General features: G+C 44.4%; 1 protein-coding gene across 2 annotated transcripts; it reads left to right on the top strand.

Annotated features, from left to right (window-relative positions):
- The first annotated feature begins 253 nt into the window (after window positions 1–253).
- Window positions 254–22,967, top strand: HAL (histidine ammonia-lyase). Of its 2 annotated transcripts, XM_069585094.1 has the most exons (21): window positions 281–920; window positions 1,759–1,819; window positions 1,927–1,954; window positions 2,546–2,620; window positions 2,711–2,783; window positions 2,876–2,942; window positions 3,344–3,381; window positions 4,216–4,341; window positions 5,449–5,588; window positions 9,248–9,295; window positions 9,875–10,022; window positions 10,804–10,899; window positions 10,994–11,052; window positions 11,170–11,241; window positions 11,948–12,028; window positions 13,416–13,481; window positions 13,890–14,055; window positions 16,717–16,851; window positions 18,545–18,653; window positions 18,753–18,822; window positions 21,309–22,967. In XM_069585094.1, the coding sequence occupies exons 1-21, from the start codon at window positions 674–676 to the stop codon at window positions 21,447–21,449; spliced, it is 2,046 nt and encodes a 681-aa protein (XP_069441195.1). In that variant the 5' UTR covers window positions 281–673; the 3' UTR covers window positions 21,450–22,967. The 2 variants fall into 2 exon arrangements, with proteins under 2 accessions (XP_069441197.1, XP_069441195.1); XM_069585096.1 differs by lacking the exon at window positions 11,170–11,241 and having other exon boundaries at window positions 254–920.
- The last annotated feature ends 3,006 nt before the right edge of the window (window positions 22,968–25,973 follow it).

Here is a 25,973-nt window from a genome sequence, read left to right as displayed (position 1 = left end):
ATGAGGAAACACAGGCTGGCCAATAACTTTCTGCTCCAGGATGATAAGTGGTGGAGCCGCACCCCACCTATGGCTGTCTGAGCTGTTCACCTCCAGGCGACGGTGGTTTGTCACCCAGATGATGACCTTTAGTTTTGAAAATGATCTCTAGAGGGACAGCTTCAGAAAACCTTAGTCATGGAAAGGGTAGAGTTACTCAACAGGTATTTGGGGAATAAACAAATGGATGAGGATTGCGACACTTCCTGGTGTGGAGAGCATTTTACAGTTGAGTAATTCCAGATAAAGACAGGAACATGGTGTTTATAAGCTGCCCGTAATGAAGGCACACAGAAACCAGGGGAGGGAGGAATCATAGCCCCTGCAGAGAGAGGTCAGCAGCAGGGCCCACAAGTGCCAAGACCCCCAGGCTGGAGACCCCAGGCCTGTCCAGTAGCAGACGTGGAGGGCAGGTAGCTGGCAGCGGCAACCCTCACTCTTGCTCCGCGCTCAGCGGCAAAATCTCAAATGGACACCGTGGGGCCCACAATAAATATTTGTCCCCTGCGTGAATGAGTCAGGGCAAGAAAGGCGGCATGTTTGAAAGTCCATCCTAGGTCTGTCGACCACACCTCGGCAGTCACTCCCAATAAAGCTCTCCCCGCCCGCCCGGTGACTGTCAGGCGGAGGAGCCATGCCTCGGTACACGGTGCACGTTCGCGGAGAGTGGCTGGCCGTGCCCTGCCAGGACGCGCAGCTCACGGTGGGCTGGCTGGGCCGGGAGGCCGTGCGACGGTACATCAAGAACAAGCCCGACAACGGTGGCTTCGCCTCGGTGGACGACGCCCGCTTCCTCGTGCGCCGCTGCAAAGGCCTGGGCCTGCTGGACAATGAAGACCCACTGGACGTGGCCCTGGAGGACAATGAGTTCGTGGAAGTGGGTGAGTGGCTGGAGGGAAGGGGCCGCGAAGCATGTAGCTGGGCACTGCAGGGAGAGACGGTCCCTGTCCTTCCTGTGTATAGGCGGTGTGTGCTCAGTCACTCAGTTGTGTCCGGCTCTTTGCGACCCCATGGACTTAGCCTGCCAGTTTCCTCTGTCTATAGGATTCTCCAGACATGAATACTGGAATGGGTTGCCATGCCTTCCTCCAGGTGATCTACTCTGGGGAAAATGCGTGCTGCCTGAGCATCTTAAACTCTCAAACACCCTTGTGAGGAAGGCAGTATTCTTATCTACCTTTTACAATGAGTTAGCAGACTCAGGAAGGAGGAGAGTTACTTACTAATAGGAAAGACTAGATCTGAACTCGAGACTGCAGGGCTAAAGCCCTTTGCTTACCGAATCATTTTCAAAGTCCCTTTGCACTTCAAAAGAACCTGCCAGACAGGAGGCCAGTAGCATCATTTTAAAACCAAGTTAAATCAATTTTGTTTAATAAAACTGTCAAACACTAAGACAAATAGGTTTAAATATTAAATCTATTAAATGCATCGCAAATACTAAATATTAAAAGTATAATATATTGAAACAATAGATTTAAAACAAAGCTGATGATGGCAATGGAAGTGGAGACTGAATCTTGAACTTTCATTTAAACCTTTTCATGCATGTCTACATCTCTGACTTTTTGCTCTCTGAAAGCATCTGAAGTTGTTTTAAAGCAGTTAGTTCTATAGAACTTGAAGGCAATTGAAGAGCTCTTTTCTTGGTTTACCGGTAATGCCAAATGTGACTCTGGGTCGTGATTCGAAAAAGTATCTCTTGCACTCTTGTTTCAGTTATAGAAGGAGATGCTATGTCACCTGACTTCATTCCCTCCCAGCCAGAAGGAGTTTACTTGTATCCTTTCCTGCAGGCTCCTTGGTCTGCTCTGGGGGCCCCTCCCACCAGTGATGGGGCTGGGGGCTTTTCCATATTCCCCAGTATTATCCTTTACCTGACTTCAGATACAGCAAATACCGGGAACCCGAGAAGGTAAGTTTCAAACCACTTCCTTTCTGTTAAGAAAATTAAGTCCCCCACCTCCTCATGTAAGTGGGGGAGGGCTCGCAAAATTCATGAGCAAAACATAACCCATGGGGACAGGGCATTATCCAGCTCTGTGTAATAGGGAAAGACATTTTGCTTTTCCATTTATTATTTCTAACCTATTTATTTTTGGCTGTGCTGGGTCTTCATTGCTGCACAGGGCTTTCTCTAGTTGCAGTGAGAGGGGCTTTTCACTGTGGTGGCTTCCCGTGTTGCAGAGCACGGCTCTGGGCACATGGGCTTGGTTGCCCTATGGCATGTGGAATCTTCCCAGACCAGGGACTGAGCCTTTGTCCCCTGCACTAGCAGGTGGATTCCTAACCTCTGGACCACCATGAAGTCCTGCTTTTCCATTTCTAATTCTTCTTCCTTAACCTCCTCTTCAGCAAGCTGTCTTTTCAACTACCATATTCATGTTTCATAGTAGCGATAAAATCTCTGAAGCGCCACATCTTGATTCTGCTCGATGCTTCCCTGCTCTTGTGTTTGAGCAACTAAGCTGTTCCTGCTCATGGAGATCCCCTTCTTTTTGTGTAGTACATCGCCTTAGATGGGGACAGTCTGACCACAGAGGACCTGGTCAGCTTGGGCGAGGGACACTACAAAATCAAGGTATGCTGAGTAGAGGGGGGTGATGTCCTAACCTTTCTTGCTGCCCATGGAAGTCTGCAACATGTTCAGCTCTTCCCAATTCCTTCCCAGCTTACCCCCACTGCTGAAAAGAGGGTGCAAAAATCCAGGGAAGTCATAGACAGAATCGTGGAAGAAAAAACTGGTATCTTTTTCTCTTTGTGTTACATATTTCTTTTTACAGACTTAAAAAATGCAGCATGCATCCAATTGTACGACGTCTGTTTTTTATTCTAGTTGTTTACGGCATTACTACGGGTTTTGGGAAATTTGCCAGAACTGTAATTCCCGTCAGTAAACTCGAGTAAGTTTGATTCATTCCCCACCAAAGACACACACATTCACATAAATTTGATTCACTCCCCACCAAACACACACAAACTCTTAGAGACTCCTTTCAAAAATGGAAATAATAATTAATACTTGCTCCAATTTACACAACAATGGAAATAATTAATACTTGCTCCAATTTACACAACAATGGAAATAATTAATACTTGCTCCAATTTACAGAGGAGGGTGAGGCTCAGGTTAACTCACACATGAGCTGACGTAGAGAATACAGACTTGCTGGTTTCTTCCATTGCTCTATCATGCCTTATTCTGTCCCTCCAAAGATTTGACTATTTTCCCTTCATTTTCCCAGCTGAGGGGACATTTTCACGGTGAGGTATCTGAGAGGGGTTTCTTCACTTTCTCTTCTAGGGAGCTCCAGTTCAACCTAGTCCGTTCACATTCTTCAGGTAACTCATTATAAACATCCAGTGCTGCCTAGGTTTTGTTTGATTTGATGAATGAAGTGCAGTCAGCCCTCAGTACCTCTAGGTTCTTAAATTCGCAGGTTGAATGATTCAGCCAGTCTCCGTTGTTGGTTGAATTCACAGATAAGGAATCCACAGGTGCTAAGGGCAGACTGTACCATGTTGGTTTACATAAGGGGGCAGGAGGTGGGAGGAGCCAAGGGGAGGGGCGGGGCTGGAACCCTGCAGGGATGCCTAGGGGTGGCCATGCAGCAGTATCAGGCATCCTGTATCAGCCACCAGCAGCTAGCACATTCCAAAGAGTAGGTGCCATTTCTGCTGCCAAGGAGGGAAGAAGAGCATCAGACACGATATCCTTTCAACTGACTCTCAGAAAAATGAATGCGCTAGATGGAAGGATAGAACTGGGATGAGGAGCATGAATACGGTCATGCCAAAAGAATGGTGCAGTCAAGAGACAAAATTATGCTGGAACTCAGGGACGAGTGGATCTGGATGTGGTGAGAAGGGAGACTGTCAAGAACTGCCTCCCATCAGACTGCAAGAGACCTTGTGTGAGAAGACTGGACACCATTCCAGGGGTGTTGGGGAGGGCGCAGGCTCACTGAAGCTTCCAAGGAAGAGAACTGGGGAGGCAAGACTGGAGTCTCACATTTGTCTGGAAGATGAGACCTGAGGAAGTGGGACAATCAGAAGGGAAGGCAGTGCAGCTACCTGAACCAAGACGTGGAGAGCAATTTGAGATGGAGGTGGCTGGGAGGAGGAGGATTTTGTTTATTTTGTTTCTCTAAAGAAAACATCAGCTCTGTTTTGTAGGTGTTGGAAAACCACTAATCCCTGAGAGATGCCGGATGCTATTGGCTTTAAGGATCAATGTCTTAGCCAAAGGATACAGTGGCATTTCCCTGGAGACTCTCAAACAAGTTATCGAAGTATTTAATGGTAATGCAATGGATCCCCAAATGACCCTCCATGCAGGCTGGGTGGGTACCACAGGCAGACTTGATTGACAGGGTGGTGAGATATTGGTGAGATAAGAAGACATAAACTAATGATGATGAATGGGAAGTGGGCTTGGCAAGAAGGAAGATAGCTATATGGGGGCAGAAGGTGAGGGGCGGGCAGGGGCAGAGACTCTTACTCCTGTGAACTTTCATCCTTCTCTATCACCCTTCATTTAGCATTCAGCATGTTTAAAATCAGAACAAGCCCCTTAAGTTTGGCCTTAAGTTCAGAGCTGCAGAGAACCCTCGATTCAGTGGTGCTCAAACGTGGTTAGAGAAGTTATTCATATCATCTGGGAACACAATGATTCCTGGATGTCCATCCCAAAGACCAGTTCAGTGCTTCTGGCGGCACCTGGGGATCTGAACTCTTCATGCTCCCCAAGTGGTGGGGTCGCCAGACTTAAGAATAACTGAAATTCAGCCTCTTCCAAAGGTAGAACAGAAATACAGAGACGAAAGACGTGCTTGTGATCACGTGGCGGTCTAGTGATAAGAGAAAAAGCAATTCGACTCTTTGGGGCTTGCTTCTTGGGAAAATTCCAGTGTGGAGACAAGATGTGACATGTAGAGCAACAGTAAACAAAGGGGCAGAGGACCCAGGGGCAGAGAAGGAAGAAGGGAAGAGATGGTCATCGTAGGGTACAGGTTCCGGATCACCTTTCTCCCCGGCAGTCTGGTCTTAAGCTTTATGTATAGTGTTCTCCCAACCCCTTCACACAGCATACTGGACCATGTCCTGGCCAAAACCTGTCATACTTCCCAATGTTCTTAGAATAGAGTCTAAACTTAAAGTGGCTTATGGAGAAGGCTTTGCTCCCAGGAGGGTCTGCCTCCCTATCTTCTTTCTCTCCCTCGCCTCTTTCTTTCTACAGCAGCTCAGCCAGGTTCCTTAAGCATTACCTGTGCTTAAGGAATTGTCTTTCCCTGGGTGTCTGTGCCATTTGTGATACTAGATCCTTTGGGATAGGTTGGTCTCAGTGTCAAAGCGAGGCTGGCTAGAATGAAGTACTCTTGAAGTAACCAGTGTCTCCTTTTCTCCCAGCCTCCTGCCTGCCGTATGTTCCAGAGAAAGGAACTGTTGGTGCCAGTGGAGACCTTGCCCCACTCTCTCATCTTGCTCTTGGGCTGATTGGAGAAGGAAAGATGTGGTCTCCAAAGAGCGGCTGGGCTGATGCTAAATACGTAAGACTAATAATAGCTTCCATGGCAGTCATTTCCCCAGGATGGACACCTGATAGACTTCCGTGTTTTCTAGCACTTCACCCTTTCAGCAGCCTGATGACAAAGCATTCCCACTCTATGGCTGTGATAACTGAAGCTTAGAAGTATAGACTGAGTCAGGAGCCCAGCCTTAGTTGTGTGTGTGTGTGTGTGTGTGTGTGCGCTTAGTCACTCAGTCATGTCTGACTCTTTGTGACTCCATGGCCTATAACCTGCCAGGCTCCTCTGTCCATGGGGGTTCTCCAGACAAGAGTACTGGAGTGGGTGCCATGCCCTCCTGTAGGGGATCTTCCCAACCCAGGGATCAAACCCAGGTCTCCCACACCACAGGTAGATTCTTTACCACCTGAGCCACCAGGGAAGCGCCTTAGTGCACTACAGGCATCCAACTAAGCGATGCTCTTAGCTTCCCTATACAACTGTCAGCCTCCTGGACTTGGTGATCACCTTGGTAAAAAGGTAAAGTTGCTAGTGTTCACTGCAGGAACTACTTCTGCACCTAATACACTCCCAGTGCCTATCCAGGAGGTCACACATTGTTGGAGGTTTAGCTAGTTGCTGGTCTAGTGGGCACAGAGCTGTGGATCATGGCCCTGATATAAGGCCCTGGAAAGGAGACTCCACATCCCCCCACACCCAAGCTCTCATCCTGGTGGTCAGTCAGAAGGGCCTGGGTTTGACAAAGCCTTACTATTTTCTTTATTCATCTACACATTCATTGAGGCTTTCCTGCTGGCTCAGACGGTAAAGAATCTGCCAGTAATGTGGGAGATGTGGCTTTGGTCCCTGGGTTGTCAGAGCAGCCCAAATAATTGTTTGAAGTGTCATCTCTGACCTTTTGCTGGGAGGTCCCCTAATATTGAGTCAAGGGACAGAGGACCAAGGAGGAAGAAGTTAAGAGAACAGGTGGTCCTTCTAAGGGTTTGAGTTCCAGATCACCTTCCTTCTTTACACACTAATCTTGATTATTTCTCTACAGCCAGTGTCCCCCTCAACCGCCTTCACAGAGCAATTCTGATCATGTCCTGGCCAAAACTTGTCATTTTTCTCATTGTCCTTAGGATAATGTTTAAAATGAAAGTGGCCTACAAGAGTCTTGCCATATTATTGCCACATTGCTCCCCCAGCCACCCGAATCCTTCCCCACCAACACTGTACATCACAGAAGCTAGAGGTGCCCTGCAGCTGGAGCATGCTGTGTCCGAGGTGGAGGGGCCAGTCATGTCCACCTGTCTCTTCCTGTTTCTGCTGAGACCTCTTAGAAACTTACTTCTCTGCTCTTCTGCTTCTTTTCCCTATACCCCACCACTGCCCACTCCCTTTTGCCCCTCCGTTGTGCTCCCTCAGCATCTTACGTGACTATTTTCCACTGGACCTTGCCCACTTCCTACCTCCTGGAGCACTTAACCAATGTGCTATGACTGTATTTGCCTATGACTGCATTTAACCTATGACTGCATTTGCCCTTGAACTTGTCTGTCTGCATTTTTCCTACCCTCAGACCCACACCCAGGACAGAATTAGGCATGTGACTGGTATTTTAATAAACTGTGAAAATGATTGTGCTGCCTCTGTCTTCCTTCTTCCCTGCTGTTCCTTCTTCCCTAGAGGAATCTTAACCTAGTGACTGCTTTCACTTCTTTTATTTCAGCAAAAGATAATTCTGCCCATTTCCTCTGAGGATTTTCTGTCTATCTCTTAGGCCATACACCCCGCTCTTCACTGGTGCTCACACATATGCCATACAAGTGAGAAGCCCTGCTCTGACAGTGTGAGGTTCTGCTGCTGTTCAGATAAGTAGGAGGAGCGTGGGGGACTTTAGGTCAAGCTCGAGAGGCCAGGGAGTATGGGCAGAGTCAGGAGGCCAGCCTTGGAGCATCTGCATCTGGATGTCCACATGTGCTCAGAAGCAGCAGTTAAAAAAAAAAAAAAAAAGTGAATCACTAAAGTGCAAACTGACTGCAAAGGGCCTAGAACCCAATATTCAGGATTGATTTTGTATACACTGCTGCTGCTGCTGCTGCCGCCAAGTCACTTCAGTTGTGTCCAACTCTGTGCAACCCCATACACGGCAGCCCACCAGGCTCCCCCGTCCCTGGGATTCTCCAGGCGAGAACACTGGAGTTAGTTGCCATTTCCTTCTCCAATGCGTGAAAGTGAAGTCGCTCAGTCATATCCGACTCTTAGCGACCCCATGGACTGCAGCCTACCAGGCTCCTCCACCCATGGGATTTTCCAGGCAAGAGTACTGGAGTGGGGTGCCATTGCCTTCTCTGTTTATATACACTAGCCTCCGATAATTTTAGGTACAAAAGGCATTCGAAAGCTAAGTCTGCTTGCAGACTAAAGCACAGAACTAGAGAATAGATCAGAGAAGACGAATAGAGCAAAATGGAAAAAGCAATAGAGTTCCAGAGAAACATCTATTTCTGCTTTATTGACTATGCCAAAGGCTTTGACTCTGTGGATCACAATAAACTGTGGAAAATTCTTCAAGAGAGGGGAATACCAGACCACCTGACCTGCCTCTTGAGAAACCTGTATGCAGGTCAGGAGGCAACAGTTAGAACTGGACATGGAACAACAGACTGGTTCCAAATAGGAAAAGGAGTACGTCAAGGCTGTATATTGTCACCCTGCTTATTTAACTCCTATGCAGAGTACATCATGAGAAATGATGGGCTGAAAGAAGCACAAGCTGGAATCAAGATTGCTGGGAGAAATATCAATAACCTCAGATATGCAGATGACATCACCCTTATGGCAGAAAGTGAAGAGGAACTAAAAAGCCTCTTGATGAAAGTAAAAGTAGAGAGTGAAAAAGTTGGCTTAAAGCTCACCATTCAGAAAGCTAAGATCATGGCATCTGGTCCCATCACTTCATGGGAAATAGATGGGGAAATAGTGGAAACAGCGTCAGACTTTATTTTGGGAGGCTCCAAAATCATTGCAGATGGTGATTGCAGCCATGAAATTAAAAGATGCTTACTCCTTGGAAAGAAAGTTATGACCAACCTAGACAGCATATTTAAAAGCAGAGACATTACTTTGCCGACTAAGGTCCGTCTAGTCAAGCGTATGGTTTTTCCAGTGGTCATGTATGGATATGAGAGTTGGACTGTGAAGAAAGCTGAGCACTGAGGAATTGATGCTTTTGAACTGTGGTGTTGGAGAAGACTCTTGAGAGTCCCTTGGACTGCAAGGAAATCCGACCAGTCCATTCTAAAGAGACCAGTCCTGGGTGTTCTTTGGAAGGGCTGATGCTGAAGCTGAAACTCCAGTACTTTGGCCACCTCATGTGAAGAGTTGACTCATCGGAGAAGACTTTGATGCTGGGAGGGATTGGGGGCAGGAGGAGAAGGGGATGACAGAGGATGAGATGGCTGGATGGCATCACCGACTCGATGGACATGAGTTTGGGTGAACTCTGGGAGTTGGTCATGGACAGGGAGGCCTGGCGTGCTGTGATTCATGGGGTCGCAAAGAGTCAGACATGACTGAGTGACTGAACTGAATCTTTTGGAAGACAGACCTTTGAGCTTTATTAGATTCTCCATGAAGTTAGAAATATGCTGGTATTTCATTTGATTCCCATTTTCACTGTTTAAATCATTCTACAGGTCCTTGCAGCTCATGGATTGAAGCCAATTGTTTTGAAACCAAAAGAGGTAAGAGACTCAAGGAAAATTTGTTCCTTTTAACAAATCATTATGCGCTTTTAGTCTTAATATCAGCCTCACTGGTTTCTTAAACATAGCCTCCATGTTTGCTTAAGTTGGTCACTGAAGAAAAGCCTCTCCAGTACAGAGATGCTCAGGGATTCTTTTGCAGGAGAACTGAAATGTCTAATCAGGATCTCTAAGGATCCCTGAATGATACTGTAAACCAACATCACTTAGGATGCTCTAAGTTAAGAGCCTCAGATCAGAAATTTTTCAAGGTGTCTTATCTGTAGTGACGAGAACTTGAAGAAATATAGCATAATAAAGAGCTAAAGGTTTTATATGCTGTCTACATTGGAACTCCACTGCTGCTTCATGACAGGGAAACTATTCACAGCTCTTCTGTTTGCCAAATTTTATACGATGGCACTCATCCTTGAGTACTTAAACAAGCATCACTGCCCTGCACTTTAGAAACCATGAATCAACATCATTCAGCTGAAGGCAAATTTTCATCATAGGAAAGCAAAAGAAGTGCTTGTTACAACAAAAAGCATTAGGAAATGTCTCTTGCATCACCTGAAGGGTCTGGCGCTCATCAACGGGACACAAATGATCACCTCCCTTGGCTGTGAGGCTGTGGAGAGAGCCAGTGCCATCGCTCGGCAAGCTGACATAGTGGCAGCCTTGACCCTCGAGGTGCTCAAGGGCACCACCAAAGCCTTCGATACTGGTTAGCATGGTTCTGCTGTTTGCTTGCTACTCATTCAGCCAGAGCTGGGTGGGGGGCGGGATGGGATGGTCAAGGTCTTTGGACCTGGGAGTTGGGGGGGAAGTAGATGGTGGGGAAGAAGAAAATCCAAGTGCCGTGCCGTGCATTCGCAGGACTGCTGCAGCATCGTCTCGGTTACGCCACACTTGATCCTTGAAACGACCATGTTTCACAGACAAATATTGACCCAGAGAGTTAACTGACCTGCCCCAGACCACCAGCTCTGATTCCCATCAAACTACTTGTTGTCTTAAGGATCGATCTGTTGGCAGGATTTGAGAATCGGTGTGGAATTACAGCTAGTGCCCGTTAGAAAATCAGGAGAGAAAAATTGGGCAAGTGATAGCTTTTCTAGACTTTGAAGGACTCTCCACTCTTATATGTAGTAGGACCAAAAAAAAAAAACAAAAAAAAAAAACACCTGTCTAAAAATGACTTAATTAAATTAGGCCACTGAGCTCCCTTCTGTCATAAGCCTAAATCTTTTCAGGGTAGGCCCACTGTCTTGAGTTGAGTTCCCTGTGGGCTCAACTCATAGTTTGCATTCAGATATTTAAAGCAGAAAGAATAAAGTCAATACGGAAAATCTTGCTTTTGAAGTTAAGTTTCTAATTCTGAGCGATGGTTAAGGACCTCTGGGGCTTTGCAGGACCAGGTCAGCACAGTGGACGGTCCTGTGTCAGTGACGGTAGCTCATTCAATATAAGAATTGCTCAGACTTTTCCTCCTTCACCAATTCTAGACATTCATGCTGTTCGCCCTCATCGTGGGCAAGTTGAAGTTGCTTTTCGGTTTCGGTCCCTCTTGGACTCGGATCACCACCCATCTGAAATAGCAGGTCTGGGCATGCCTATTTGAACTTATTTGCTTTTGAAAATAATTGCAAAGAATTGCTAACATGCCCCTTGCCATCCCCTCTACCTTTTCCATAGAAAGTCACAGGTTCTGCGACCGTGTTCAAGATGCATACACCTTGCGCTGCTGTCCACAGGTAGATAAAAAACCCAACAAGTTTCTATTTTTTTCTCCCAATTTGAGATACGGATAGAAAGAGAGGAAGGTGTCAGGAAGTTGTGTAATGTTAATGGTAATCCAGATTTCTTTACAGCCTCTATTAAAAATGATGTATATCATATATATCCCCATTTGTCCAATTATTATGACATTTCTGTTCTATATGGTAAGTTGCTTGTTTTCCTTTGAATTACTTTGCTCAACCCCCCTGTAGAGATGTTCAACAGACAGCTTGTTGTTTAGGTTTAGTGACCTAAGTTTAAAAAATTCTAAAAAATTCTTATTAATAATATCATCCTAACCAGTCAATGGAGTTTTACTGGTTCTCCCTATTAGATCTGCCAGGGATATATTGGGAAAACCCAACCACAATTCAAGGGCATATCCATGATTAGATCTATCTGCACTTAACAGGCAGACATAAACCATTATAAATGAACCTGTGTGTCTTAACTTTAAACTATAGTGAGGCAACGTGTATTGCAGATGTTATAACTCATTTGCAAATAGAAATTAGTAGGATAAGGAGCTAACCTCATGTCAAGAGTGAGACAGTATTTCAGGTTGTACCAAGTTCCAAGCCATAGTGTACTAAAGAACCCTCCATAGAATAAATTAAATGAAAATGATTTAATGAAACTTAATTTTTTATTTTCATTTCATTTTATGCTCTTTTCCTTCTTCTCAGCAAGTTCAGTTCTAGCTCAGCTAGACTGAAAAATGTCTGTGGGGAATGACTGACATATTAGCTCTACAGTAAGAATAAATTCCAGTTTAAACGTCCTTACTGTTTTAATAAGAATATCAGACTATGTGACAGGCACCAGACTCAGTGTCTTCCATGAATTAACTCACTTGATATTGTCTTTTAGGTCCATGGTGTGGTGAATGACACAATAGCATTTGTGAAGAACATCATAACCACGGAAATTAACAGTGCAACAGATAACCCTGTATCTTTTGAACTCCGGGAGTTGGTGATGGACAGGGAGGCCTGGTGTGCTGCGATTCATGGGATCGCAAAGAGTCAGACACGACTGAGCAACTGAACTGAACTGAAGCTGTAATTATAGAATTTCAGCTGGTAGTTTTAAGATCTGATGAAGATCTTAAAATTGTATAACCTCTCTGGTTCTCCATTTCATAGACTAAATGTCTGGGCTCTGAGGTTAAATGCCTCTACTAGCTGTAGATCTGAGCTGATAAGTGGCAGAGACAGGTCTGTGAACCTTGCCTCAGGTTTGGAGTCTAACATGCTGTGCTTCCAAAACTGATGGATGAAAGATTACACGGGGTATTTCCAGCATCAGCTGAAGGGTTTCACAAAGGCATTTGCCCTAAAACCCATTGCTGAGGTTGTTGGTAGAAGGATGAAGACCTATATCACAAGTGTGATTGTGGAGAACCTGAGTAGCATGGCATTTATAGAAGCCTTTCTGGGGTTCAGTGATACTTTGGTGTACTACACAGAAGCCTTTTAACATTACCTAAGTATTGATCAGAGTTATGACTTTCCCCATCCTGAGTTTATTTCTGACATGGTGAGTGAGTGCTAAGTCACTTCAGTTGTGTCCGACTCTTTGCGACCCAGTGGATTATAGCCCACGAGGCTGTCCATGGGACTCTCCAGGCAAGAATACTGGAGAGGGTTGCCATGCCCTCCTCCAGGGGATCTTCCCGACCCATGAAGAACCCACATCTCTCATGTCGCCTGCATTGGAAGGCCGGGTCTTTACCACTAGTGCCACTTTACTCAAAGCCGTGTTCCCATGTTTGTACAGAGAAGTGTAAGAATGCCTCCATCTCTTAGGGATGGAGCGCTCCTTTCCTTCACAGTAGGGGTTTCTCAGTGCCACCTTGTTTTTGCTACAAAATGTTCTGTGTTGACTTAGTTCCTTATAATTTGATGTGATCAGTCAGGAGTCATACTGGCAAAGTCATCACAGAGACAGCACTGCCTTTAAAGACCACCCAGCCCCTTAGGAATCTATTTCTTCTCCCTCACGTCTGCCTCAGTTCTTAACATTGGAGGAGGTGCTGATGAGCAGCCCTGAGAGCCGTGCACAGCCTGGGCTGGCAGACAGCAGCTGTGTGAGGTTTCTCACTAGACCTGTTCAGCGCGGCTTCTCTGACATGCTTGCTTCAGGCTGTGTTCTGTTTTGTTTTGTTTACCTTTGTGTCCCTGTATGTCAACACATACTTGTGCAAAGACTCTCCTTGTCTCCACCCTGCCTTTATACAAGGGCTGCCACCTCAATGTTAAAAATGAGCGATTAGGGAGAGACTTACACTCCGAGTTTTCAGCAAGTGTTATTCAGAAGCCTTAACTGATTTTAAAAGATGGTCTTTGCCAGCAGGGGAGAGACTATTTCTGGAGGAAACTTCCATGGTGAATATCCAGCCAAAGTAAGCTTTTTAGAGTTGCTCCTGACCCTGAAAGCATATCCCAATATGAGTGAAAGCATTAGTCACTCACTCAGTCATGTCCAACTATTTGCAGCCCCATGGACTGTATCCTGCCAGGCTCCTCTGTCCATGGAATTCTCCAGCCAGGAATACTGGAGTGGGTTGCCATTTCCTTCATCTGGGGATCTTCCCGACCCAGAAATCAAACCTGCATCTCTTATGCCTCCTGCATTGGCAGCGGGTTCTTTACCACTAGCGCCACCTGGGAAGCCCATATCCCAATATGATGCTGCTGCTGCTAAGTCGCTTCAGTCATGTCCGACTCTGTGCGACCCCATAGATGGCAGCCCACCAGGCTCCCTCATCCCTGGGATTCTCTAGGCCAACCTAATTGAGACACTCTTTCAGGCCCTGGACTATTTGGCCATTGGTGTCCATGAACTTGCTGCAATTAGTGAAAGAAGAATTGAAAGGCTCTGCAACCCCTCCCTCAGCGAGCTGCCTGCCTTCCTGGTGGCTGAAGGTGGTCTGAATTCTGGATTCATGATCGCCCACTGCACCGCTGCAGCCCTGGGTAAGGACCCTGCCTTTTGACCAGAATTCAAGTCCATCCATCTATGGGTCTTTCCATTACCTGAAAGTATCACATTCCGTCTTTGAATGAGATCTAACTTTTCCACCACCTCTATGTGCATCCTACCTCTCTCAATATAAAAGCATGTTTCGAGAAAAAATATAAAATATAACCTAAGCAACATTATACTGAAATGTAATATTACACTAATGAGTTTGTAAATAGGGAGGTTTTCATGATTTCTCTGTAGGAAGCAATGTGACATCACATGTGAACTTCCTTTTTGTGGCTTTCCCCCTAATCTCAATTTGAAGAATATCAGAAGGAAAAAGACAAAGATGTTTATAGCTACTGGTGAAACTTCCACTAAAAACATAAGGATGTGATTAAACACACAAAAATGCTTATAAGAAGCAAAATGCCCTCTATGAAAATTGAGCTGGAAAATAGCAGATTTCTGATTCAAGATTGTAAGGGACAGAGAAATAACATCGGAACAGGACCTGGCACAAAGGAAGTGTGAAGGGCTTTACTTATATTTACTCCCTTAATTGTCAAACAATACCAAGAGGCAGGTACTATTATTTCCTCTTTCACAGATCGATATTTGAAGATCCAAGAAGGTAAAGAACCTACCCAATATTGCACAGCTACTAAGAAGTAAAGCAGAGTTCAAACCCATGAGTTTTGGCTCCCAAATCTATGCTCAGACTTCAATTAATGAGGATTTCATTTTGATCAATACTTAATCCTACATTATTGCCAAATTTAACAAACAGAAATGCAGGATGCACTTAATATACATTTAATGAAGTTAAATTTGAATTTTTCAGCACATTATTTGTTACTAAAAATTATTTTTTTTATCTGAAATTCAAATTTAACTAAGCATCTGCAATTTTTTTCTGGCAAGCCTACCCAACAGGCAGGATAGCATGGCAGTTCAATAAGAGAATGGCCTCTGGGTCTGAATCCTGTCTCCATCCATTTATCAGCAGTTTGATATGGAACAAGTCTCTTAATCCTGTTGACCCTTAGTTTACTCCTGTGTAAAATGGGGGTGAAAAACCTACCTAATAGGGCTGTTCTGAGGAGTAAATGAATTAATGCATGGAAAGCCTTGGAACTATGTCTGGCATACCGTAAGCACTAAATATTAGTTATGGAGTTTATAATAACCACTTCTTCAGTTAAGTCTCACACTTAGACTCAACGCAGCTAACAAAGAGCCACTGAATTCATCTTCTGTCCAGTATCTTCTATCTGCTCACTTACTTCCTTACTAAAAAAATCCCTTTAAAAGGCAGTGACTTCTCACATTAATACACATGCATGCTAAGTCGCTTCGGTCATGTCCAACTTTTTGAGATCCTATGGACTGCAGCCCACCAGGCTTTTCTGTCCATGGGATTCTCCAGGCAAGAACACTGGGGTGGGTTGCTATGCCATCCTCCAGGGAATCTTCCCGATCCGGGGATTGAACCTGCATCTCTTATGTATCCTGCATTGGCAGGCAGGTTCTTTACCACTAGTGCCACTGGGAAGCCCCCACATTAACTTGGTGGGGTGGTCATTGATTTTTAGAGAATGTTGTGAAGTTGGGGAGTCTCCTTTGAATGTGTTTAGCTGCCCTAGCTGTTTGAAGTTGCTCGGCTTGCTCTCATTATAATTAAACTGGTGGTTTTCTTTTTTTTCTGGCCACTTGTAAGTTACCTTTCTAAATAAGCTCCACCAAACCAGGTGATTCACATTGCAGTGCTGAAACCTGAAAGTTCTGGGCAAAATAGGATGAGTGAATCACTGTAGTTTATACTGGATTATTCCCGGACACCCTATAGCATAGAAAAGAACTCAAAGCTGCTCTCATAGATCAAAAAGAAAGGGAGGGGGGGAACGCCTGACTTGGACATTTCCTGGCTTCTGAAGCTGGGGAGAAGGAACTCTGTAACCTAGGTCCTTGCTACTTAAGTTATAGTCCACTGGCAAAATATAGCCATCACCTGGGAATTTGTTAGAACAGCAGAATTTCAGGCCCCACCTGAAACGCAACATTTGCACTTAAACAAGGCAGAGTGATTCGTGCACAATAAAGTTTGAAAGACAGTAACTTAGGCCAAACTCTAGACTTCCCCCTACATCTCCAAGACATCCCCAGCCATTGTCAAGCCCTTTCTTAAACTGAGTACAGCCACTTATGTCATCATTGGATAGTTTTAATTTTAAATCTTCTTGCTCAAGGTCTGTGGGTCCAGCCTCAACCTGCAAATGCCATGCCTGAATTTTAATCCCACCTCATCTGCTGACATAACCAGATTCTCCTCCAAGTCCTGGAAATGACCATCACTTCTTTTTTCCCTTAGTCTTCCTAGCATGCCAAATGCTTACAGTGTTTTCAACTTTGCTTTGTAATATGAGGGTTCCCTTCTCAGTCTTATCTCAGAACTCCCTACAATTTTAAGAGTCCTTCTTACTTTGGGGGGATAAAAAACCCCACATGACTTCCTTTTCCCAAAGTAACTTTGGAACATCTAGTGCTTTGATAATGACCAAGAACTCCTGGAGAGGGTGTCCCACACTGAGGAGCGCTTTGGGTGTCATTTTGGCACATTTTTCTATTAGGAACAAAAATATGTTCCTAACTTAGTTTCTGGCCTCTTGCAGTTTCTGAGAACAAGGCTCTGTGCCACCCCTCGTCCGTGGATTCTCTCTCCACCAGCGCTGCCACGGAGGATCACGTCTCCATGGGAGGATGGGCAGCAAGGAAGGCCCTCAGGGTCATTGAGCATGTGGAGCAAGGTAACCCCGGCCAGCTGGAATGCAGGCCTCACTGATGACCGCTATGCCAATGGTCCTCGGAATGGAATCCCCATCAGAACATCAGTACCACCTGGGAACCCAGGGCCTGCCCCAGCCTTGCTGACTCCTAGACTGAGAATAGAACAATCTGGACTTAACAAGCCCTCTAGGTGATTTTGATGCTGGCTGAAGATTAAGAATCCACACCTTCTGGCTAAGCCAGTTCATCAATTGGCTTTTTTTTTAAAAAATGAAATAATTTTAAAACATTCAGAAGTGGAGAGATTAGTACCATAAACCTTCATATACACCTAACTCTGATTCAACAGTTAATACATTATACTTCACTTCTTAAAAAAAGTTCTCAATCGTTTTCAAGCAGATCCCTGTCATTGTGTTTTCTTCCTGCACACTTTCTCTCTCAAATACAAACATTTGCTTTCTTACCCACTGCCATTATCACATCCAACAAAAATCGACAATAAGTCTTGGTATCATTGAGTACGTATTCAACTTTTCCCGATTATTTCAATGTCCTTCCAGTGTTTGTTCAAACCAAGATTCAAGACCCATTCTTTAAATTTAGTGGTCAAGGTTTTAAGCTCCTTTTCATTTACAACAGTTCCTCCTCCTCCCCCTTTTTTAAAAAAAAAAATTCATGTCATTGACTAGTTTGAAAACCAGCTTAAGTTTTCTGAGAGACCAACATTCTTGATTTACCTGTGAGCATGCTTGTGGTGGTACGTTTGTTCTGTTCCATTTCTTGTGGGTTGCAGTTGGTTCTAAAGACTTGACAAGATTTAGCTCCAGCATTTTTGGGCAAAGATAGCTCATAGGCGGGGCAATGTTGGGTCAAAGTATTCCAGCCTTCTTAACCACTGCTTGTTTGTTTCTTAAAGAGAAACTGCCTTCCTTTAGGCATTGTTCTCTAAATTCCTCAGTCTTTGCAACTGTATTGGAAGCAACTGACTGACAAAACAGCATTATTTTAAAATAAATGTAAGAGAGTTGAGTATCCTTTTTTTGGGGGTGGGGTGCAACAGCTCTATTGAGGTATAATTCATATACTATACAATTCACCCATCTAAATTGTACAATCCAGTGGGTTTTAGTAGAGTCGTGAATATACTCAGAGTTGTGAGTCGACACCACAGTCAACTTTATAATATTTTCATAATTCCGGAAAGAAACCTTGCACCCTTTATCCATCACTCTCTCATCCTCCCTATGTAGTCTTGTTGGGAGCCTTTGAAATTGAAGGTTTAAAATAGACATTAGAGAAACAGTTCCTTGGCAACCAAAGATTTATCTGCTCATTCACTGACTCCTTCAGTCTTTTGATGAAGGTGTATGTGCAAGGTATTTCAGGCCATAGGGGACAGCAAGACTGAAGACAAATGGAAATTTACACAAGGGTGGAAATAGGAAACAGAGGTTATCCATCTTGATCAGCTGAAGAGAGAAGGAGAAAGCTGATTTACCTGGGTAGTCCTCCCCTTCTCAGCATTAAAGATGCAGCTGAGGGGTTAGGAAAGTAGATTTAAAATGGTATACAAATACCAAGGCAGCTTCATTCTACCGATAGACTGAGAACCAACTATCCGTTAGTTGGCTGGCAGCTTGCGTGGGCTTTATACCCCTCAAGCTTGGAGTCACACTCTAACCAGCCATCCCCTCGTCCTTCTTGTTTCAGTGCTGGCCATTGAGCTTCTTGCAGCCTGCCAGGGCATAGAGTTCCTCCGCCCCTTGAAAACCACCACTCCACTGGAGAAGGTCTATGACCTGGTGCGCTCTGTTGTGAGGTAAAACCAAACAGATCCCTGGAAAGTGACACCGTTTCACACCTGTGGACCCTGGCAGCAGTTAACGTTGGCTGATGGTGTGACATGCTTTCTCTGCAGGCCCTGGATAAAAGATCGCTTCATGGCCCCAGACATCGAGGCAGCACACAGGCTGCTCGTAGAGCAGAAGGTAAGCGGGCTGCCTGGCTTGTTTTTTAGTTTGGGGTCTTTAAGAGGGAACAGGGGTTACCCAGTGGCTCAGTTGGTGAAGAATCTGCCTGCAATACAGAAGACCCATGTTCGATCCCTGGGTTGGGAATATTCTCCTGGAGAAGGAAATGGCAACCCATTCCAGTATTCTTGCCTGGAAATCCTGTGGAAAGAGGAGCCTGGTGGGCTACAGTCCATGGGGTTACAAGAGTCAAGAGATAACTTCGTGACTAAATCACCCTACCACAAGGGGAACCAGGGTGGAAGTGGGGAGTAGAGAAGAAACATTCTTATTCTTCTGTTTCCTGGACGTTTCTTGGAAGTGAACCAAAAGGTATTCATGCAACTTTTAAGGCCACTAAGAAGCTATTTGACAAACTCTCAAGTGCCCCATGTTGCATCCAAACATTGACTGTCTAAGGATTAGGAGCTGAAATGAATTTTAAATAGAATTTTGGGACAAGTATTCATGGGGAGAAAATAAGATGAAAGTTCATAGATTTCTTCTCACCAAGAAGGTTCTCTTTTATTTGAAAGCACACTGTTTTCCTGTAATGCTGCCCCCACCTGGTCCAGCAACTGCACAGACCTGAAGGGAAAACAAACTTCCTGAGTTTTTAGTCAAAGGGCTCTGGGTCTACCTCCTGCGCTGGTGTGTGCTCCCTGTCATGCTGGGTGAGATACGGGTTCTCTTCATCGCTTCTTCCCTCTGGTTTCATTGACTACAGACTTGTCTAACTGGGACAGATGCCTAGAATGCGGACTCATTTTTAAAATATATTTTTAAAGTTCTTTAAACCTTCTGCAGTAATTTGTAGCTATCATGTCCGTTAGAGTTGCTTGACTTCCTTTGGAACTATTGCTCTGCTCTTGAGAAGTTTTTTTCCTTTGACCTTCACTCCTGTCATTTGCAAGTGTTCCCCATACCCTTTGAGGGGGAATTCCCTTGCTTGCTGCCAGTTTTGGTGCTAGAAGAGAGGTAGGTGAGAGCTCAGCCTTTTTTCAATTGAAATATGCTTGACATACATCATTATATTAGTGTACAACATGACTTGATCTCTCTATATATTGCAAAATGGTTACTACAGTTAGTTAACCTCCATTACCACACAGTTATTTTTTTCTTGTGATAAGAACTTCTTAAGATCTATTCTTTTAGCAAATTTCAAATATACAATACAGTATTATTAACTATAGTCACCAAGCTGTACATTGCATCTCCAGGATTTATTTATTTTATAAGCAGAAGTTTGTGCCTTCTGACTACTGTCAAATCATTTCCTTACCCACTCCTCCACCCTCTGCTTCTGGTAACACCAACCTCTTCTCTGTATTTTATTTTTTTTAGATTCCACATACAAGTGAGATCATATGATATTTGTCTGACATTTCACTTATGATGACCGCAAGGCCCATCTGTGTTGTTGCAAATGGCAACAGCTCCTTCTTTCTTATGGCTGAATAATATTCCACTCTGTGTGTGTGTGTGTGAGTGACAGTTTCTTTATCCATTCATTTGATGGTGAACACTTAGGTGCTTCCTTGCCTTGGCTTTTGTAAATAACACTGGAGTGAACATAGCAGTGAAGATATCTTTTCAAGGAGGTTAGCTCCAGTATTTTCAAGTATCTCTTCAAGGAGGTCCCACTCCAGTATTCTTGCCTGGAAAATTCCATGGACAGAGGAGCCTGGCAGGCTACAGTCCCTGGGGTCACTTTTGAAAGAATACATTTTCTAAGGTAATACAAACGAATAGGAAATGCTCCTTTCCTATCAGGGGCAACTGAATAAAAAGCAGCTATAATATAAACTGAAAACTGGATCTTCATCTGAGAAGGTGTTATGCTTGAAAGGGAATAGGTTGGTGGGTAGAGGTAAACCCTGAATAAGGCTATGAAGCTGTGCTTCTCGAACTGTAAAGAGCACGTGGATTTCCCAGGGATCTTGTTAAGATGCAGATTCAGATTCAGCAGGTCTGCAGTAGGGCTGACATTCTGACTCGTCCCAGGTGATGCTGCTGTTGCAGGGGCCATGCTCTGAGGAACAAGGGTCCAAAGAACAGAGGGCATGTGGTGCGGAACTGGGGCAAAGAGGAGACCAACTGCCTCTTATCATTAAAGGCTTGCCTCAGAAAACACACAGTTCCACCCTTGAGTAACTTTCCTTAATTCCACCCACACTGAATCCTCTAGGTTTTGTGTGTTCTCTGGCTTGTTTTGTTTTAGAAGAGCAAACAGCTGAAAACCTTAATGTCACTTTAGAAACATTTTGAACTTTGTATTTCAAAAGCTGTTAAAGCAACCAAAAACGAATTGACAGGTCAAGTGTCAAATGGCTTATGATGAAAGCAAGCAAACAGCTGCTATGTATCTAGTCAGGTAGAGATAATGCTTTGACTTCAGATGAAGTTGTTTAATGCATGTGAAAACAATGTTGTCAATACTTCGCTCTGTCCTTGCATCTCAGGTTTGGGAAGTAGCTGCACCATACATTGAAAAATACAGAATGGAGCATATTCCAGAATCAAGACCTGTTTCTCCAACAGCATTTTCACTGGAATTTCTGCACAAGAAATCTAGCAACATCCCAGAATCTGAGGATCTTTAATGCTTTTTGTCATGAATTAGCAGATTAGATAGCACTTAATTTGACAGCAAATAGTACTATGCTGAAGGAGAGACCTGAGAACTTTCTCAGGTGGATCAATCTATTATACAGTTTGGGTCTTATAATACCTGCTCTGGTTAGGCTGGTGATAATATTACATTTACTAAATCTAATACTGTGTTCTTGTTGACCTGAGTTAGAGATGTAAACGGTGTTTCCAGGTTATAGGACTTTAATTATTTCTTAATGATATCTACAGGTCACTCATTCTTAAGGGTGAGAATAGTAACCACAAGTGTGTGGATGTTTGACTCTTGACATTAGATGAACTCAAATCTTGAAACAGATTGATGGCATTCTTTTCCAAAAACATTAGACTTCGTGAATCTTTCTTTTGTTTTGGTTTTTGGTTGTTCTTTTTGTTTTTGCTTTGACAAGTTCTAGTTAACTTTGGTGGATTATACTAAGCCATGATATGATGAATGTTCCTTAATATGTCTTCATAAGCAATACTTTTTAAGTCATAACTTGTTTTCAAGCTGCTTTTTATTAGTTGAATTGTAGTAAAGAATAGTCAATTGGTCAACAAGAGATTCTGCGTCAAGGGGTTAAGGAATGAACAGAAAGATTGCTATTAGAGTGGTTCTCAATGAACTGTTTCATATTTATCAAATGTCACTATGTATATCAAAGAAGGATTCAGATGCTTTAACTATAGTCGGAGGTTAGTGTTATTGCTGCCTTATTACGTGTTAGTACTTTGTTCATGTTCTTGTAATAACCTAGCTTAAGAAGCCTCCTCATTTCACAGGTAAGGAATTTGATGTTTAGAAGTTAATCAACCCCCTCTCTGTGATGGTAATCATTAAAACAAGGCCCTGTTGACAGACATCAGACGGGCCTCAGGATGTTACCCAGTCTGTTCCCTCCCCACTGAAGAAGATAAAGGACCTCTTGGGAAGGCTTAAATGTAATTGTCCAAATGAAGGATGGATCTAATGACTTCTTGACTCCCTGATGCTATGACTCTGCACCCTTCTGTGCAAACAGGAGCAAAGCACTTTCCAAGTGCAGTGAAACCTTGGCTCTAACGACTGCAGTTGGTCGAGGAAACGGCGGACATGCTTGCCCGCTTTCCTACCTGATGACAGCCTAAAATGGGTCCAACATGTATTTCACAGCAGCTTTTTCTAATTGCAACCTGTCCACAGGAAAGGTGGAGAGAAAGGTACAAACCAAAATGAGCTGAGGAACCTGTAGACTGAAAGGTGGTTCTTGATGCTGTTCTTTGCTGAAACATGGACATAGGAATGAAGTTTATTCATTCTTATCCCCAAGTTGCAGTGGAGCAAGTAAACCCAGTGGTATGATGGCTGTTTGTCGCTTTGCTGCGGGGTGTGCTGGTTGCCAGGGCTGGTCCTCTGGGGCCCTTCATTATTGAGTTTTCTATACAGCTCTGTAACTGTGCCCTCAAGGGAATTTCAAGGTAAATGTGGAATAAACTAAGTCTTACTGTCATATGTCATTGCTGTATTCTTAGATTTTTATAACAATGTATATCACCTCACCAGGGAAAGGTTATTCTAATTGCAGTTAATTACATTTGTGTAAGATTTTTGTCATTGAATGTTCACATGGTACAAAGTGTCTTTAGACAATGTGATTGATTTGGTAGACATTCTTTCTCTCTCTTTCCCACTGAGGAGCCCAGAAGAGCTGGAGGCATCATGATTTTCATCCAGGTGAGCTCACCTGGGCTTCTTTACCTGCTCTCTTAGGGCAGCCAGAGAGAAAAACTGAAAGCGCAAGGGCTTTTCAAGCTCCTTTTGTGCCACATTTGCTAATGTGCAGTTGGCCAAAGCAAGTCATGTGTCAAGCCCACATCAGTTTGGGAGAGAAACACATGAGGGCATAGGATTTGGGGCTGTTGCTATAACAACCTACCACATACATGAAACTTCACACATAACCTGAAAAATTCCGAAGAAGCTACTTTTCATTACTACTTAAAGCTGTGTCTCGTTTCTGAACCTGGTCACTGAGTTATTATTTTTTTTATTAAAGCTTCTAATTACCTCATGAATAGCATGATCATTTTACACTTGGTTGAAGGTACTCATTTATTAAATGTAAACATTTAATGTTAACATTATACAAAAAAAAAAAAAAAAAGAGTTGGAGGAAACTCATTTCAGCTCGGGGCACAAGCTTGAGCTGTTCGTCTCAAGACGGTCCCGTTCCCTTCACTGGGTGATTAGTTCAAGAGATATTAGTGGGGGGTACAGCTTGGGCCAATGAAACAGAAGAATTTTACTGGAGGTGAGACAGGCCTGGGTCCTGGGACCCTTTGTTGCAGTGCTACAATGCTTATACCTGGACACACCTTTTCTTGAGCAACAAAGAAACTATATGGGACTAAAATGAACCATGTGCATAGTCAGTTGGGACAAATTCTGGACAAGAGCTGCAAAAAGATTTAGGAAAACACCCAACTGCAACTTTTAAAGAGCCTGGAGCAAAAGAAGGAGGTTGCGAGCAAAAGCAGGGTACTGGGCATGCCCCCTGCACATGCCACCACCTAAGCCACTCCTCCGGCCAGTCTCTGCTCACACCCTTACCCTCACTCCATATAAGGAACAAATTTCCCCCACCCCTCAGGGAGCCAGCAACAAGGGAACCTGCTGATTGTTCTCACCCTCCCCGCAACCCCTGCTGCAACAGGAGCCCGAGTAAAACCTTGCCTGAATTTCTTGTCTGGCCTCTGATCAATTTGCATTGGCTAAGGAGGCCAAGAACCCTGGTCAGTAACAGAGGCTTCTAGAAAACTCTTTCTTTCCCGAGAGCAGGCTTTCTCCCTGTCCTGCTTGACCTGAATGAGGAGGCACAGCCCCTCTGACTGTTGCTAGACTGCCACCGGGGGGGGGGGTACCTAGCCTTGGGGTGTCCCCAACACTGCAGGACACAGCAGGAGCGGGGGGAAGGACTCTGGGTCTTCAGGGCTCCTGAACTGCTGGATAAACCAGTCCTGAAGCCTGTCCTTGTGAACTTCCAAGGAGAAGCTAATAAGCTTCCTTGTTTTTCAAGCCATGGTCAGGTAGGGGTGTTCATATTTCACTGTGCCATTTGGAGAGCTTTCATCCAGACTTCTAGCACCTGATACCTCCTCCTCTCTCCACCAAAGGACTTGGTTAAGGTGTCTTTCCAGAGTCCACTCACACAGCACATATCTGAGTGCTGACTGTGTTGACTAAAACCGGATTCTTCTTTCTACACCAAACACTTGTCCTGGTCCTAACCTGTTCAAAAACTTGCAGTGGCCTCCCATGACTTTAAGAATGAAGTTCCAACTAGTGAGCCTGACATTCCAAGTCTCGTGAAACCTGAGTCAACGTTATAGTCCCAGTACCCCCAACTCTAGGAGGACTCAGACCCGACTGCCCCCTGAACACCCTCATGATCCCCCACCTTGGAGCCTTTCCTTCACATCAAAATCCTTCCAAGCTCCCAAGTTGAGGATGGCAACACCCCTTTCCACCCAATCATGACACTGTTTCTTGTTTAGGTTTTACCTTTACTTCCCCATAAGCATCATCTTTTGACATTACATTCAGTCAGTTCAGTTGCTCAGTCGTGTCTGACTGTTTGCGACCCCATGAACCACAGCACGCCAGGCCTCCCTGTCCATCATCAACTCCCGGAGTCCACCCAAACCCATGTCCATTGAGTTGGTGATGCCATCCAACCATCCTCTGTCGTCCCCTTCTCCTCCTGCCCTCAATCTTTCCCAGCATCAGGGTCTTTTCAAACGAGTCAGCTCTCTGCATCAGGTGGCCAAATATTGGAGTTTCAGCTTCAACATCAGTCCTTCCAATGAACACCCAGGACTGATCTCCTTTAGGATGGACTAGTTGGATCTCCTTGCAGTCCAAGGGACTCTCAAGAGTCTTCTCCAACACCACAGTTCAAAAGCATCAATTCTTCTGTGCTCGGCTTTCTTTATAGTCCAACTCTTACATCCATACATGACTACTGGGAAAACCATAGCCTTGACTAGACGGACCTTTGTTGGCAAAGTAATGTTTGTGCTTTTTAATATGCTGTCTAGGTTGGTCATAACTTTCCTTCCAAGGAGCAAACGTCTTTTAATTTCATGGCTGTAATGACCATCCGCAGTGATGACATTACATTACAGAATGACATTACATTAAAGGATTCATATGCTCTTTCCAATATGTGGAACAAGCACTTTCTTTAACACTTCATTCCTGGGTTGGCCTGCTGAGTGTATTTTAATAAGTACTTTTCACTTGTGCACCATTCATTACTTCATTCATTGATCACCTCCTATGAACCAGTCACTATGCTTGATCCTGGGGACATGACCAGGCCCTTTCCTCTCCTAACACACAGTCTAAAGAGAAGGATATTTAGGCTGCAATGCTCTAGAGGTGCTCACAGAGGAATGGGAGCACGGTGGGGATGGGGCGGGACTAGCTCCAATTTCCCACATTAAGAAGAGAGGGA

Source organism: Ovis canadensis, chromosome 3, assembly GCF_042477335.2.
Source record: "Ovis canadensis isolate MfBH-ARS-UI-01 breed Bighorn chromosome 3, ARS-UI_OviCan_v2, whole genome shotgun sequence".
Taxonomy (NCBI): Eukaryota; Metazoa; Chordata; class Mammalia; order Artiodactyla; family Bovidae; genus Ovis; species Ovis canadensis.
The sequence above is the reverse complement of the archived record's forward strand: the minus strand, read 5'-3'. Positions and strand labels throughout refer to the sequence as shown.